At 37.7% G+C, this 17,201-nt stretch overlaps 1 protein-coding gene across 9 annotated transcripts in view; it reads left to right on the top strand.

Moving 5' to 3' along the window:
- The window catches only part of PCCA (propionyl-CoA carboxylase subunit alpha), a 276,456-nt gene that overhangs the window by 82,880 nt on the left and 176,375 nt on the right, over positions 1-17,201 (top strand). For 7 of the 9 annotated variants that reach the window (XR_010612328.1, XM_065677991.1, XM_065677989.1 and 4 more), the window contains 3 exons: positions 1,991-2,069; positions 11,582-11,684; positions 16,692-16,786. Coding sequence is in view for 7 of the 9 variants with exons in the window: in XM_065677991.1 (XP_065534063.1) it covers positions 1,991-2,069; positions 11,582-11,684; positions 16,692-16,786 (277 nt within the window). In the remaining 2 variants the exon portion in view is untranslated. Of the gene's footprint in view, positions 1-1,990; positions 2,070-11,581; positions 11,685-13,051; positions 14,472-15,660; positions 15,872-16,691; positions 16,787-17,201 lie in introns of those variants that run through there. The other 2 variants (XM_065677996.1, XM_065677995.1) reach the window with 2 other exon arrangements.

Here is a 17,201-nt window from a genome sequence, read left to right as displayed (position 1 = left end):
GATAGTGTTGCCAGAGGTGTAAGTTCACTAGTGTTATCCAACTAAATCTCATGTCTTGCATGAAAATCATGTAAGATGTGCTTTTTGGTTTGTTTCAAAATAGCCAGTGGCTTGTCTAGGAGTCTGACAGTTGCCATGGATCTAGAAAAGTAACTACATCATAGATAAATTCTACTTGTGTAGGTACTGCATACACTGTATTTCTTGAAAATGTGCTTAACGTCACTGTTGCATGCAGTCTAGAGTTATTTTGACCATGCCCTTTTATCTCTGGGATTTGTAGAGGCCTTGGAATTGATTAGTGTAGTTCTGGATTGAACCCATTGTTACTCAGACTTGTCCCAAACCCCTCTGTGGACAGCACCAGATATTCTGTGGGAAGGTGTAAGAGAGACTGTAGCAAGCTTATTTGCATGGCTCTGTTTGGTCTTTCACTTATACTTAGTAACTAGAGGTTAAAGTCTAAAGAATGAAGATTTGCAGCCTTTTGGTCATCCCTGCCTGTAGGAACTTGATTTGTGCTCTACGTGTGCTTATCTATTACCTTTTACATCTTTCTGCCACATGAATGGTTGAACGGTCTGTAGGGTGGTGTTTCACAGTCTAACAACGTTATCTTAGAGATGATTATATTGATTTTTACTTTCTTCCATTGTATTATTTCACTGTTTCTTTGTTAATTTAATGTTCTCTTGTACTATTGCTGCTTTCCTACCTTCCAGTCAACATTACTGGTTTATTCTTATATCATGACTCTTTAAGCAAAAGGTTTTCCAGAACTTGGTTTTAGTTATCTTCTCCTGAACCTCTTTTCAGTTCACTGAGATTTCAGGGAGAGGAGGCAGGCATACTGTATCGCTGTCACTTGTCACAGAGCAAGAGTAGATCCACATTACAAAAAGAAACTAAACATATGATAGCAGACTTGACCATTTCTACTGGGAACCATATTAAAATGTCTCTTTCTGACCCCAGATCAAAGGCTTTTATAGAATGTATTTTCAGTCTGTAAGGACTGATGGACTGTTCTTGCCAGATAATATTGTCTGATCTTGGCTTAATATTATGATTTTCAAACAAACCAAAGCCTGGAAGAATTTTTTGTTACTCTAAAAAAACCCTTTAGATCCTGAATTTTTAATTTTCTGTGCATCACTGATATGACTAAGATTGTTTTAAGAAGTTGCTTTGAATTAAAATACTGTACCATAAAGTAAACAATCATTACTGAATTGACTTTTAAACTGCATACTTTGTTGCTGTACTTTTCTAGCTTTCAGAAAACTAAGGTCCTGACTTTGCCCATATTAAGGTCTCTTGTTCTGAGTGTAAAATATTACCAGTTAAGCACAATGCTGTCAGATTAATACTGCCCACTTTTTCTTGCATCTTGTCAGTAGACACAATTTTTTTATTGTTAAAAAATAAAAGTGTAAAAGTCTGTTTTCTGTGATATCGTTACCTAATATCTAAGCAGCAGAACTCTTGAGGGGCTGCTATTTAAAATGTATTGTACCAGAAATCTTGATAAAATACAGGTTTGCTTACTGAATCTCTTGACTAATAGTTTATCATTTGCAGAAATAATTCATTGACTAATATTTTATGATGATCTTCTTTGCTAATTATTTTTTGAAAAAATTCATCGCAGCTATAGCTTATTTTGGCAGAAACAAATGAACAAAATTTTGTTCCTGAAGAAATGTGAGTTTTAAAAGGTCAAATGCTTTTATTCATTAATCACTTTGTTACTTGGGAATAATTCATTTAGGTATAAATGAAATGGAGAAGACAACCTTTCCTGGCTTCAGGAATCACAGCACTGACAGCTAAGTCTTGAAAAGAAAAATTTCTCCTCTCCTTTGAAACAAAGTGTTTTAATAAGCGAAGTTATTGTCTACTGGCATTATTGGACATGTGGTCAGTTGTCATGTTCCTCTGACCAACTGAACAAAGTTTGAACTTCTGTCTAATTGTTCCCCGCTGTTAGGCTACCCTGTCATGATCAAGGCCTCAGCAGGTGGTGGTGGGAAAGGCATGAGAATCGCTTGGGATGATGAAGAGACCAGGTGAGATGCTGTCCAAAAGCTTGCCTTGATGAGTGCTGCAGTTACAGAAGTCCCATTAAGCCACTGTGAGCTGACAGTTGAGCAGATACGAAATGTTAGAGAAATTGGATGTTATTTGATTTTCCCCCTTTCGTATAGTGAACAATATACTTTGCATGTGTCTAAAGTTAATTTTTGCATAAATCTTACAAAACACGGTCCATTAACCTGAGTTAAAACCCCAACTTTCACAACTGCCTTTAATCAATGTAAACTGTAAGTTTAGATTGTAAATAACATTTTGCTGTATGCCTTTCAGAATGCTGATTTATTAATTGTTGCTGTGTTACATAGAATATTTATTGGCCCTGAGTCTCCAAAATTAATGCATGCTTTTAGTTCTGTTGAAGTTGATTATTTATGTGTGGACACATGGTGTTTTCAGAATATGTTCAAATAAATTACATACTTCTGTATTTAAAATACTTGCCTTGGCGAACTATTGTGCTTTTGCCTGTTTGGAACAATGTTTGTTTAAACACATCCATTTTCATGTCTTTTAACGGTTAACTGCATCTTAAACACTTTATGACACTTGTTATGACTCAAAGTTTTGCAATCCATTCACTGCTAATACTCTGGCAGTGAGGAGCCTAGTTTCAGCCCTATGTGCCACTGATGTTACAGAAAAATGTGTTTTGGGTTTTTTCAAAGAATTGTAACAAAAAGCCTGTTTGATCCAAAATTAGCTAACCACCTAAATGTTCTCCTTTTCGCATGGAGAAAGCAGCACATATGCTGGAATCAACTCAAAGTGCAGCTGAGATTCTCATTAGTTTAGTTACCTGCAAGATTTCCCATTCATGTTTTGTTTTTATTTTTAATTTTTTTTTTTCAGATCCCAGTTAATTTTTTGTCAAAACTTAAAAACTGGACAAAACCAATGAATTGCTAGCAATTAAATTTTAGATTTAAAGAAAACTTGGTGGGTTTTCTTGTACCTTGCTACCTCTAGTTCATTTATATTCAAGTCTAAATGGGAAAATAAGGTTTTGTGCGTTAGAATGCAGATTTAGAATAACCTTTCTTACAAGAATTCTTTGTTTCCAGTGGTTTAGAATCCAAAACTAGTGCCTTGACTTTCTTCAGGCAGCAATTGTGGCTGTTGGACTTGAAAGGAAGGCATTCATTTCTTATTTTGTTCAGGAAGAAGCAAAGGAGCTTGATTAAAGTGACTTCAGAAATTGAAAACTAAATCTGAAATTATGGTTGCGAATTTGTTTCAGAGAGAAGTTGTGATTACTGTGTAGAAAGTCACCTGATGATGGAGCTGATTGGTAACAACAGAAACTAGCCAGGGATGCTCTCTTTTTGTACATTTGCATACAAAATTAGTGATATTACTTTGACCAAGTGATATTTAGTGATACTCGTTTTGAGATGCTTGCCTTGCTTACTGAAAGCCTTTAAAGTACCATCAGCTCATTTTTTGCCTGTGGTGTCCTCCTAATAATTCTTTCAGATAGTTATGCAAGCCTTATCTTTACAGTATAGTTTTACAGAGTAGTATCTAAAAGGTGCTAAGAGAAAGAACACCTGGAGTCAAATTGACACTAGTTACTGCTATATCAAGGAGAAATGCTGATTTTTCAGATTTACAGGTGGGGAGCAATGAAGGCAAAATTATGTTGGCCAGAATACTTGTTGCAGGAAGACAGAAGTGAGATTAAGAGAACTGAAGATAGAAACAGATCTACTTTGCATGTACATATGAAGTACGGAATTTGGATTTCTCATACAGTCTGTCTTGAAGTATTTATGAGCCTGTAAAAGATTTCTTGTAGTGTCCATTAATTGTATTATGGAATGAAGATTGTTCCTTTTTGTGCCTGAAGAACATAATCTGTTTTGAAGATGACTCGACTTGCTACTGATAACGCAATGTATCTGTAGTTTTAATATTGCAAAAAAGTTGTTGAACTCGTGTATCGTTTTGCTGCATTCAAATCCATGTAATCCTAAAAATAAACTCATCTTCAGCTATTAGCAGACCCTGGAAAGCCATTATCTGAATGGCCTTTTGTATTTCAGCAGTCATAGATGGAAGATGAGTGTGAAGAATTGTTGAGAATATTTTCATTTGTAAGCTTGCTTGGGCTTATGTCATGCGAGATTAATTCCAAAAGCTATTTGAAACAAAACTAGGATAATCTAATTTTGAAGCATACTTTTGACTATGTATAATATTAAAAGAAGGCTTAAATGTATTGTGGTGTGACATGGAAAAAAATCACTGGAAATAGGAAAGACCTGTCTGAATGACTTAATTGCTACTGTTTAAGTATTATTCACTGTGGTAATTCACTAGTGCTTCATCTTTCACATCTCTTAAGTATACCTAGTGATGAAAATTGTTAGATCCTCTAAATATTATGATATTCCAGCTTCAGCTAAGACTTCTGTACCTTTCAGCTACTATTTCTAACTAGAAATACGGGAATAGTTTTACCACTGTTAGAATTGCTTTTTAAATAGCCCTTCATGTGCATGTGACTGTGGAGGTCTGCCATGTTGCCCTCTACCTCTCTATCTGGGTAGGGCTGCTGTTGAATTTCTTCAGGTATGAATTCCTCCTGACTCACTTCTATTGCTTTTTTCCAAATTTCAGTCAAGTTCTAGTGTGGAATTTTGTGTACAGTTCAAACCACTATACATGCCTGATATTAAAATAACCCTATTTTCATTCTAATATAATCCTAGTCAGTTGGTTTGGATAAGTAGTATTTAGGACCCTCTTTCTTCACATAATATAGAATCATAGAATCATAGAATAGTTAGGGTTGGAAAGGACCTCAAGATAATCTAGTTCCAACCCCCCTGCCATGGGCAGGGACACCTCACACTAAACCATCCCACACAAGGCTTCATCCAACCTGGCCTTGAACACTGCCAGGGATGGAGCACTCACAACCCCCCTGGGCAACCCATTCCAGTGCCTCATCACCCTAACAGTAAAGAATTTCCTCCTTATATCCAATCTAAACTTCCCCTGTTTAAGTTTTAACCCGTTACCCCTTGTCCTGTCGCTACAGTCCCTGACAGAGTCCCTCCCCAGCATCCCTATAGGCCCCCTTCAGGTACTGGAAGCTGCTATGAGGTCTCCACGCAGCCTTCTCTTCTCCATATACCCACTTGCAAGTATACTGAAAATGAAGTGCAGATTTCTGAAGAACAATTTACATTGAATTTTCACCGCCTGAGAAAGTTCTGCTGCTATATGTATCTAAAAGTACTTCTGTCTTAGTGTAGCTGCTCATTTCAGCTCTGGTCCTGTATATGAAGAGCCTCTGTGCTTGCATCCCAGAGAGCCTGATCTGAAAGTGCTTTCCAAGTATAGGTAACATGAAGCTCATTATGAAGGAATTTGCTTGAGGACCCTATCCTCTCCAAAGAACAGATTTAAATTTTCTGTCAGAAGTTGTGATGGATCTTTGCACACAAAGATACTTACTAGCATGTAGGTCCAGTATCAGAGATCTTCATGCAGAAACCACTGGACTTTGTTTTAAATGTGGATTTGCAGATAAAAATTAGTTTCTCTAGTCATTTCAGTGGCAAATGTGATAACCTCTGAGTTGGAAATCTTCACTGAATTATCTTCTGACAATTCTCTTTTGAGAAATTTGGAGCTTTGTGCTAATCGCCTCCCCCCAGTTATCACAACTTCTATAACTTTTCCTAGATACTGAAATCTTACATGCTTAGAGAGAGTATATTTTGAAAGCCTTCAACAAGGCAGCTTCCAGCAACAGATATTTAGAGACATGAAAGATTTTTGCCTTTTAACTTATAATAACAGGAAAATATAAATTGTCCTGTTACTTAAATTCTTTGTTGGTGCTTATGCCAATTTTATGAGCTTAAGTCAAACATCTGCTTCCAAATTCCAGGAGCCCCTTATAATTTCTCTTCTGTGGTCCTATGGTACCCTGCTGTGTTTACTTCCACTGTTCCACAGTTGTTGCTCTTCATTGGAATGATACAACAGGATATGTGGGAGAACTACTACCAGATTTGTTTTTGTAATCTGCAGTCATTTTTTGTAGTTTCCCACCTTCCTTCAGAAACATCTGTTGAAGGTTTGGTTTTTTTTTTCCTGATGTTGTAGTCTTCCAATGGCTCTGAAGGAATGAGCAGGAATCCACCACCTCCTGAGGCAAAGGAAGTATGAAGAGTGCAGTATGAGAGGACAGTGCTTTTAAAAAACCTGAACAGCATTCCTTATTACAAGTCTGTACATTAAGTTTTATTACCTTCCCAAAGCAGTGCACTTGGCCTGTGAGGCTGCTTTGCAAATATGGGAGTGTATGGGTTTGGCATCCTTGGACTGCCCTGTAGAGGTATGTGAGGTAGTAGTGTTAAGGTCAGGAGAAAGAGTCATTTGGATCAGTGAAGAACAGGGTTTCCTAAAAACTGCATCTTTTCTTTTTTAAGCACAGATCTCTGTGCTAGCAGCTGCATGTGGGAACAGATGGAAAATGCTGTGACTAGATACTTTTATTTTTTTAAATTTAATCAGGCTGCAGCAATGGATATTGTTTTTTATTTCTGTAAAATCAAATATCATTTGCATATTTATTGGTTGCTTAACTTACCATTCATGGTTTTAGAGGGATTCCACTGTACTAATAGTTACCTAACATAGTTGTTAACTAGATGGCCTTTCCAATTCTGGCCTTGAAAAGAAAATACACAGAATCCCAGAATGGTTGAGGCTGGAAGGGACCACTGGAGCTCATCTAGTCTAAACTCTCTCCTTACACAGGGTCAAGTAGAGCACATTCCTTGGGGTTGTGTCCAGATGGCTCTTGAACTTCTCCAGGGGTGGAAACTGCAGCCTGTCTGGCAACCTATTCCAGTGCTAGGTCATCCTCGCAGTAAAGAAGCTCAGGTGGACTATCCTGTGTTTTAGTTTATGCCTGTTGCCTCTTGCTGTATTGCCTGGCACCACCGAGGGGAGTCTGGCCCCATCCTCTTGACACCCTCCCTTCAGATAGTTATGCATATTGATCAGATTCCCCCTAAGCCTTCTCTTCTCCAGGCTGAACAGGCCCAGCTCCCTCAGGCTTTCCTTATATTAGAAATGGAAATATTACATAATGACTGCAGTCTTTTGTTAATGTCTGTCTGCCTGCTTCCAAAGAAAAAGTTTTTCAATTAAAGCAGCAATGCTGATCTTGGAGCTAGACGCAGAAAGTTGACATGGGCTATTTTACTTCAGACAGCCACAAGAAAGCTTGTGGCAAGATCAGTAAATGCTTTTGTGCAACCTCTACTTCATTGTGGGAAAAAAAAGTACTGTAGAGAGATGGGAGTCTTTAAAGAAATTCTGTTCTTATAGAATCATGCATATTTGAAGGGACCTAGGGCCATTATCTCGTTCAGCTTCATCCTCTGAATAGGATCAATACTCAATCTGAAACCGGTTGCTTAGAGCTTTGCCCGGTTGGGTCTTGCATTCCGTTTCCACAGCCTCTCCAAACAGCCTGCCCTATTTTTCTTTACAGTCGCTTTTTTTTCCTTGCATACATTTAGAAACTCCTCCCTTCAATTTATGGCCCCTGTCTCATTTTTCTCTGCTGTGCACTGCAATAAAGAGTGTGGCTTCGTTGTCTTACAAAGCATCTCGAAGTACTGGAAGGCTGCTGTTAGATGCCATTGAGCCATGTTTTTCAGGTTCAACAACCCCAGCTTGACTGAGTTACCTATTAAAGAAAAAACCAACCAAAAAACAGAAATCCAAAAAACCCCCAACCAAACAGCAGACCACTTCCCCTGAACTGTCCCACACCTCCCCCAACTACTAACAAACCAAAACCACACCTCTCCCAACCAGCACATAGCCCAAAAAATCCCCAAAGCCACACAAACACTTGAGGTCTCAGAGATTTTGAGTTGCTTGAAGAAGTATTTGTCCATTTTGTCAGCTTGAGTAGGTGAGCTGTTAACAAATTTGCACTGCAGTATTACACCTACTGGCCTCTTCCTTGCAGTTCTTACCTTGTATGCTCTTTCCCAGGAAGAGATTATATATTTGATCTGCTGCTTCATAAAAAGGGCAAACCTATCCTCCTGCCTGTCTTAAAGACTGAGTAGCCATTTATTGCAGTTGTGTGGCCATGTCAACTATTCTAAGGATGTTGCAATTCTATGCCTGCAGGCAGGCTCCAGATCCTTGGGTATGTGCCTTTATGAACAGCTACTTGAGGTGGACCTCTTGATTTAGTCCCTGCCCTTTGATGCCTCCAGGCTTTTATTAGTGTGCAGCTCTCACCAGCATGACTGTGTGGAGACCTCATAGCAGACTTCCAGTATCTGAAGGTGGCTTATAAGGATGCTGGAGAGGGACTCTTCGCAAGGCACTGTAGTGACAGGACAAGGGGTAACGGGTTCAAACTTAAACAGGGGAAGTTTAGATTGGATATAAGGAAGAAATTCTTTACTGTAAGGGTGGTGAGGCCCTGGAATGGGTTGCCCAGGGAGGTTGTGAGTGCTCCATCCCTGGTGGTGTTCAAGGCCCAGTTGCACAAATCTTTGGGTGACATGCTTTAGTGTGAAGTGTCCCTGCCCATGGCAGGGGGCTTGGAACTAGATGATCTTAAGGTGCTTTCCAACCGTAACTATTCTATGATTCTGTATGATTCTGTGACCAACCCTGTCCCTGAAGAGAGGCAGTGGCATTCCCTGCCTGCCTTAGGCATGGGCTGTAGTGGCCTTTCATCCAGCTGCCTCAAGCCTGACTTAGGTCAAGTCATCTGATACGCGATAGATGCTAGTGCAGCTGGGGTTGTGGAGTTACCACATGTACCGCATGATGCCATACATGCTTACTGTCTCTATGGCAGTGTGTATCTCCAGGTGGCTGACCTGGGGCATGAGTCATCCTTGCTGCAGGCAGCTATGGGACCCTTTTAATCATGAATCATTCTGTTTAATATGGGAAACAGCTAGCAGAAGATCATAGAAACACCTAAAAATCAGCAAATCTGTATATAACAAAAAAACCAAAACAAAACCCAACAAAAACCTGCCACTAAAAGTTACTGAGAATCTATCAAAAACCTTAGCAGAGAATCTTGACTGAATAAATAAATGTTGCAACCAAAATGCTAGTCTGCCTCTCCTCTCATGCTCTGCTGTCAAAACTGCTTCTATCACCAGCCCCATCTTATGAGGAACTATCAAAAGTGTCTCCTGCCAAAGCCCCTCTTAGCTGCTGCTGTTTGCTGTACTCCTTGCATACTGGCTCAGAAGTTGTTCCTGTAGCATAGGGTGCTCAGTAATGCCTAGTACACAGTCTATCCTCCCTGCCCCTCTGTCTAGGCCATGTGGCTGGTACTGGAAGATGTGGAGATGGCTGTGTTAGTAGGCAGTCTTTGGAGTGTGGGTCTGTGCAGAGCCCGTTCTCGTGAATCTTCTGACCAGAGTGCCCTTTACCTCGACTCATACTGTAGAGTTATCAACAATGGTCTTCACGTAGGTGAGGTGCATCAGCCTGAATGATTGTGTCTTGTCAAACGTCAGGGCTTGATTAGGCTGCAGACAGCCTGTTGTTTATAGGGCAGACTGTATGTGGGCCTAGGCAGGGGCAGTAAGCTCACGCTTCCCTGTCTCCAGTTCACCCGCACTTCTCTTCTGGGGTTAGCTTGGTCAGGCAAGTTTTGGACCTGGTCGCACATGTTAGTGTGGTTGTGCTGTGTGAGGAGCATCTTCCTTGCAGTGAGGCTCTGTAGGGCTACTGCTTGGTGAAAGGACAATGCTTTAAATACAAATTGTCTTTTAGCTTAAAAGCCTACGCAGCTTTTTTTTTTTTTTTTTTTAATATTCGTAGAGAATCTGATCCATCTCCATTTGCTTAAGTATGATCTCGTTAAGGAAGGTGAAGTGCTGTTAATGGTAATCTTTATTGCTGAACAAATACAACTGCACAGTTTTTTAAGGTGCAAACAAGGTCAGAAGACCTGAGATAGTAATTCCTGTTATATATAATTTAAAAAGTTTTATGGATGTATGGATTAGATAATTAGGTACCTGACTTTATTTTTTTAGCAAGTATTGCAGATTAGACTTCTAATTAGCACATACTTCAGTGAAGGAAAAATAGTCAATTGTGCATAAAACTGCCTGATAGAATGTTTACAAAAGGAAATAGAGCCTTTGATATAGGAGTTAAAATAGCTCTAAGTCTGTTTCAGTAAGAAACGCTGTATGGCTGTTTGTTACCTCACTTAGGTTTATTGGACAGATCAGGCAGTGTACAGAACCACAAATTTTGATGTCCCTTTTTTTAAAGTAATTCAACATGTTGAAATTAAATACGAATTTAAGAAAGATTGAACATTTGAGTATAATCTCTCACAATTATAGCACATTCCACAGTCTTGAAAGAAGGTGGAAAAAACCCCTCTAAATACAAGCATCTTTATACTGTGAATTTACCTATCTGGTAGTTCGGTTGTCTGCATTTTGTTTGTGGAATTGAACTAGATTACAGAAATGGAAAACATGGAAACTTCAACTCAGTTGTGCTGTAATTCTTATTCCAGGCACAAATACGAGGTCTGCTGTGTGTCAGTAGTCAGTCCCACAAAAACTTACCCCAAACTTTTCATATGTATCAACATAAATGTGACTAATATACCAGTTAAAGAGCCTGTGTAAAACTTCCATGGAGCCTTTGGGTCCCTGCTTTATGGTACATTTCATCCTGAGAAAGCTGAACATGAAGCTGTTTGTCAGCAGCTATGCCCTGTAGGAGTAATCTTTCTGCCATGAGAAATAAAATTAATAATTATAGCATCTTACAATATTTGAGTAGTTACATACATATTAGAGAAAACAGAGGGAAATATATGGGATGTGCAGTGTAAACTCAGTTATGCTTTAATGCAGGGAAAACTAGCGGTACAGCTGGAATCCTCTATAAAGCGAAGTATTACATCTTCAGGTTGTGTGTTCAGTGAATGAATTTACAAGGTCTGCAATATTACATCTGCGGTTCTTTCATCTAATTAATGTGCAACTAACCTCTGCTATTGCTGAGTATTAAGAGAACTGTATACTTTAAATAATGGTGAGCGTCACCTCTACTTCTGTATAACAAGTGCTTTGTAATTACTGGGTTTTAAAATTTGATTACTTTATTACTTCTGCAGAAGAAAATGCCAACAAAGAAAATTCATTTGAATAATTTTTGTAAATCCCCAGAATTTGTAAGCACAGTGAAATTCTCTGTGCTTTGAGGTTTTTTTTGGTTAGGTTTTTTTTTGGTCTTTACAAAAAAAAGGAAGAAAAAAGCGTTACTCATTAAAGAATCACGTGCAAATGGTTAAATTTGGTTTTTGGATGTATGTGTTGACGGATGAAAAGTGCCAGATGACTGGAATGAGTAAGTGTTCTTCTCCCTGTATACTTCAGAGCTTGATTTAACTTTTAAAAATACCGATTATTCTTTTTGTTTCCATTTATTTAAGGGAAGGTTTTAGGTTTTCATCTCAAGAAGCTGCTTCAAGTTTTGGCGATGATCGCTTACTGATAGAAAAGTTCATTGATAACCCTCGTCACATAGAAATCCAGGTTTGTAGTGTATTATTATTACTATTATTAATTATTGTTTATTTATTTAATAAGATCTGAAGTCATAAATTAATCAAAGTTCAAAACGTTTCAAACACTCAGCTAAAAAAGGCATATGGTCTTGTGTTTTCCTGTGTCTTGGGCCATTGCTCAAACTACATGGCTATCATGCACAATACAGCCTTCCTGTTTTTATTCCTTACCCTTTCTTTAGCAGGAAGACAACGAATTCTGCTCAGTTTGTTGGGGGAAAGAAAAAAGAAACCACAGTTGTAGGCATCTGTCTACAGATGTCTGTTAGGGGCTGGAGCTTGAACTCTGGATCCTGATTGCAGTGCTTGAGTGCAGCAGAGGATGTAGGAGTTCACGTGCTGCTGTGCTTAACATTTTTCTTACCTCTGTGTGGTTTTGTCAGTATGTTGGAGTATGTTCTGAAGTATCTAATGTTACTAGGGAACTCAGGAGGATTTGTGTCCCACTTTGGGTGGTTTGTGCTTCAAAATTGGCTGTGTTCTCCTTAAATTCTGGACTGTGACCATTTATATTTTTGATTGGATCTAGTGTTAATCCAGATGTGCTAATGCAAAGCAAGACTTGTTTTGGACCAGACTCTTAAAGAAAAGTATGATTTTAAAATTTATGATGTGTTTGATCTTATGCAGGCAACTAAATTCGGTTTGTCCATGGCCTTGAAATAATCTTTCCTGACTAGAAATCTGTATGGAGTACATCAGTTTCCTCAACAGTTTTGCAGTAAGAGCTTGAAGTATTCTGACAGTAGCTCAGTAGCTGAATGAAGCAACAGTAAATTTGATTAGCGTGAAATGATTTGCATTTAACATTTTTATTCTACCACATATGTGCCTACGGTCTGATATTTCCTGTGTTTTTATTTATGTGCACAGGCTAACTTACTGCATATCATAGAATAGTTTGGGTTGTAAGGGACTTTTAAAGGTAATCTAGTCCATCCCACATCTTCAGCTAGATGGGACATCTTGTACTAGATCAGGTTGCTCAGAGTCCTCTCCAACTTGGCCTTGAATATTTCTAGGAATGGGTCATCTACAACCTGTCTGGGCAACCTCTTCCAGTGTTTCACCACTCCCATCATAAAGGATTTCTTCCTTATATCTAGTAAAAAATCTATTCTCTTGTAGTTTAAAACTATTATCCCTTATCCGATCGCTACAAACCCTTGTAAAAAGTCTCTTCTCATTTTTCTTATAAGCTCCCTTTAAATATTGAAAGGCTACAATAAGTTCTCCTTGGAGCCTTCTTTTCTTCAGACTGAACAGCCCCAACTCTCAGCCTGCCTTTGTAGGAGAGATGCTCCAGCACTCTGATCATCTTTGTAGCCCTCCTCTGGACCTGTTCCAAAAGGTCCATGTCTGTCTTGTACTGAGGACTCCAGAAGTGGACGAAGTGCTGCAGGTGGGATCTCACCAGGGCAGAGCAGAGGGGCAGAAATGAAGAAGAAACAGAGAAATGAAGAAACAGTCTGTAAAAATGAAATTTCAACCCAAACCTGTTCTCTTTTGAAGGGTCATGGAAAGGTGTATAGTGAGCATTTAGTTTCAGCATTGATCTTAGGTTACAAAAGAGGTCAGATTTCTACAGCATCTTCCTATAGTCTGTTGTCGTGGCTAATAATTTTTGGTCTTTGTTACTTTTTTGTATGCAAATCGGTGTATGTTAAAGATACATTTCTTTCAGGCCTTGTAGTTTTGGGAGCTTCAGCTGGTTCCTACTGACTCTTTGATGACTAAAGTTAGATAAGATTGATTCCTCCATAATTTCATGAGTTGTGGGCATATTTTGCAGTGTCTTGATTCCTTTAGATTTAAAAAAGGTTGCCTCAAAAAAAAAAAAATAAAGAAGGCAGTACTGTATTTAAGAACTGTTAAATAATTTTACCTAGATTAAACAAAATAGCTTTGCTATTAATAATTTATAGTTTTATTTATACGAAGTGTACAATGAGTGGTGTTTTCCTTACACGAACACTTTGATGGTACCTTTTAACAATATGATAGCGTATCATTTTAACTTCATGTTCTAATCAGCTTTAGGATGCTGGCTTTGGTTCATTTTCAAACTGCTGAATATACAAACAGTTTGAGACCAGATGCCAAATATTTATTAATTTGGCACTAACTTTTAAATAGAACTTTTTTTTTAACATTCCCATATAGCTCCAAAGCATCGGTACCTAAAATTGTTAAATAAGGGGTTTCCTGTGTCTAGCTATAAAACAATCACTTTGTAAAACATGAGAAAAGATGAAAACAATTAACAGGAAAATAGAGTTCAAATAGACTTTATGCTTGAACTGATTTGAAGTCTTGTTCTCCTGAAATATCTGATATAAAGGATCTGAGTTTAAAGTAAGAGTACATGGGATGTCTAACTATTACTTGGCTAAATATCAATCTTACAACTAGAAATAGAATTTAGTTGAATCATGTAAGATAGGTTGTGATACATTATATTTAATTAGTTTGGCATATATATGTACATAGCATATACTAATGTAATAATCATATAATCCCATAAATCAGGACGTTGTCTTTTAAGAATATTTAGATATTTAGAAAAGAAGCTGTAACTATGACGTGCATTTTTAGTGAGATGTGTACTGGAATCTCATGTCATCTCAGAGGAGATGATTTCAACATTCTGTAAATGTTTTCTGAAATTTAACTGTTTTATAAAGAAAGTATCTCTTCTTTAATTTCAGATAATGAAAGCAGTGGACCCAAAATGAAAGCAAAAGCCTAACACTAGGTGTTGTTTGACTTACTCTATTTATAATTGCGTTTTAATAGTGAATGTTCATTCATGTCTCTTTTTGAGCTGTACTAACTGATAATGGAAAAACATTTATTTTAAGGTCCAGATGGCAGATATTAAATTGGATATAAGAAATGTCCTGAAGTCAAAGAAAATATTTACTAGTTGGCTTTAAAAATATTTTATTATCCCCTTCAGGAATATACACAGAAAGAGAAGCACAGGAACTCTTTTTTTTTATTGAAATATTCCAGGACTTTTTGTTTTGTTTGTTTTTATGAGACTGGATTCTGTGGGAAGTTGTAGTCTTTCTAACAATGAAACAGAAATGCTCACAAGGAATCATCCTACTTACAGGACAGCTATTTTCCCAGTGTTTCCATGCTGTGCCCTAAAGGTACTGCTCTAATATTAAAAAAAAAAACCCCAAACCCCACAAAAAACAAAAAACCCAGTTAAAAAATCTTTGGTCTTCCCAAATGAGTTTCTGTAGAGTTCCGTGATGTTTAGTTCTGGGTTGGATGAGTTAGGACTCGGGTAGGAAGTTGCTTTAGATGCTGCTGTGTGGTTGGTTGGTTGTTTTGTTGTTTTGTTGTTTGTTTTTGTTTTTGGTTGTTTTGGGGGGTTTTTTTGGTGGGTTTTTTTTTTTTTTCCCTCCTTTTCTTTGCACTGAGCCACCTATTACAGAACCCAGCAGTTGGCTGGAGTACCCTGCCCTGCTGGTGCTGCTAAACTTCCCTCTGGGCAGAAAAGAGGGTTCTGGGGCACACTGTAATTCAGGAAATATTAAAGTCCTTGATCTTGTAGAATTCTTTGGAGAGGATTTTTTTTTTCCTTAGAAAGCTCTCTAAATTTGTGGGACCACAACAGAATTTCTGAGGAAAAGATGCATCTGTACTGCAGGGTGTGGAGCGCTCTGGATCCGATGCCGCACAGTGCCTTGTTTTCAGTCACATCTACCCAGGTTATTCATGCATCAGCAAACATTGGTGTCATAGATGCAGGAATTCATCTTGCTTAGTGCCATACCCACTCTGTGGTGAAAGGAATAATAAATAATACAGATTCATTGTCACAAATGTGAGTAGATATGGTTGAATTCACACAGTTTGAGGAAGATTGTCTCCTTTTTTTTATCTTGTCAGTTTTCAGTGTAGAACTGCACTATTAAAGAATGAAGCATGAATATTGAGAGAGGTTCCCGCAGATCAGACCAGGAAGATAGATGACAAAAAAATGGATTAGAGAGAAAAATTTATAAGGAAGAAAGAGAGCCAGTGTGCTCTGCAATGAGAGAAATTGTTCCAAGAATTATTGTGGAGTATAAAATCATAAGAAGGGAAGAAGTCTTGAATCCTCAAATCCGGTATCCAGATATTGGGAATGGCTGCATGGTACAGTCAATTTCATAACGGGATAGAGTACCTTTTCTTACTTTCCCTTCCAGTTTGAAGTTGCAGTGTGTAGTGAGAGTTCTGGTTTGGTTTTTTTTTTCTTTTTTCTAATGTGTAATTTAGGTAGTTGGATCTAGGTACTTGTGTGTATGTTTAACTCTTCCATGAACTGAAACTGTAGACAGGAACTGTAGCTGAAACCCAGTTTTTAAGAAATTCTTTGTAACTACTGCTTTAATTGAACTGAAAGTACTGAGAAGTAGCAAGTCTTATTCTCTTTAATAAAAGATGGCAAAGTTTCTGAAGATCTTTTTCTTCTTTTCCCTGTCTTTAGACAGTGTTCTGTGGTTTGCCTACTAAGAAAGCTCCATTAGCCATTTTTCTGAAAACTTTTGCGTGTCATTCAGGAGCAAAATTTGGCATTTTTGAGATCTTTCTCTCTTTCGTTGACACAAGATATTGCTTCTGAGTGATTTCATTCTACAATACAATTTTATATTCTTGAAAATGTAGTTTTAATTTTATTTCAGTCTTCTGATTTCTGAACTTTTGGGAGCTTCTTAAAATTTTTGGAGTGTTTTTTTGCAATTTATAGACTCTGTATAGAGGCTTTAAAATAATCCTATTCAGAATTTGAAGGAGCATTCGATTAGTATTCCGTATACAATTCATTTTATACACTAGCAGTTTTCCCAACCGTTATTTCTAGATAAAAATAAAATAAAATTAAATTTAACTAACTGAATGCTAGATAATAGTGTAATGTCAAAAGGCCATATACGTACCTCTGTCTGTTAATAGCAGCATGTTACTGTTTCAGGTTTTGGCAGATAAACACGGTAATGCCTTGTGGTTGAATGAAAGGGAATGCTCCATTCAAAGGAGAAACCAAAAAGTTGTGGAGGAAGCACCAAGGTAAGCATACTAGACTCTTGATGTGGCTTTATAGTTACTGAAAGCACTTTTGGAAAGCTGCTTGCACAAATGGAAGCAAATGTTATTCTGTTAAAAAAACACAAAGAAAATAAATGTTTAAGCTGTATTTGTCATAATGCAATTTGAATGTTGTTTTTCATGGTCTTGTATAATATGGATACAGAGATGACTTTCTTAATATGTCTGAGTTAGTTTTCCTTTTCTTTGCCACTCAGTTTTTAGATTTTAGAGTAAAATAAAATACGGCATAAGTGTTCATTTTATCACAGATACAGATACTTGAGTGTGTTATAAGCGCTGTGAGAAGGCCACATAATACTTTTAATTTCTGTTTGAAATGAAGCATGAAGTATTATATTTTCTGTGCCACTTTTAGTTCCACTGATGGGAGTAA

This window comes from Lathamus discolor, chromosome 4 (genome assembly GCF_037157495.1).
Source record: "Lathamus discolor isolate bLatDis1 chromosome 4, bLatDis1.hap1, whole genome shotgun sequence".
Lineage (NCBI taxonomy): Eukaryota > Metazoa > Chordata > Aves > Psittaciformes > Psittacidae > Lathamus > Lathamus discolor.
Note: the sequence above shows the minus strand (reverse complement) of the source record. Positions and strands in the feature narration are given on the sequence as shown.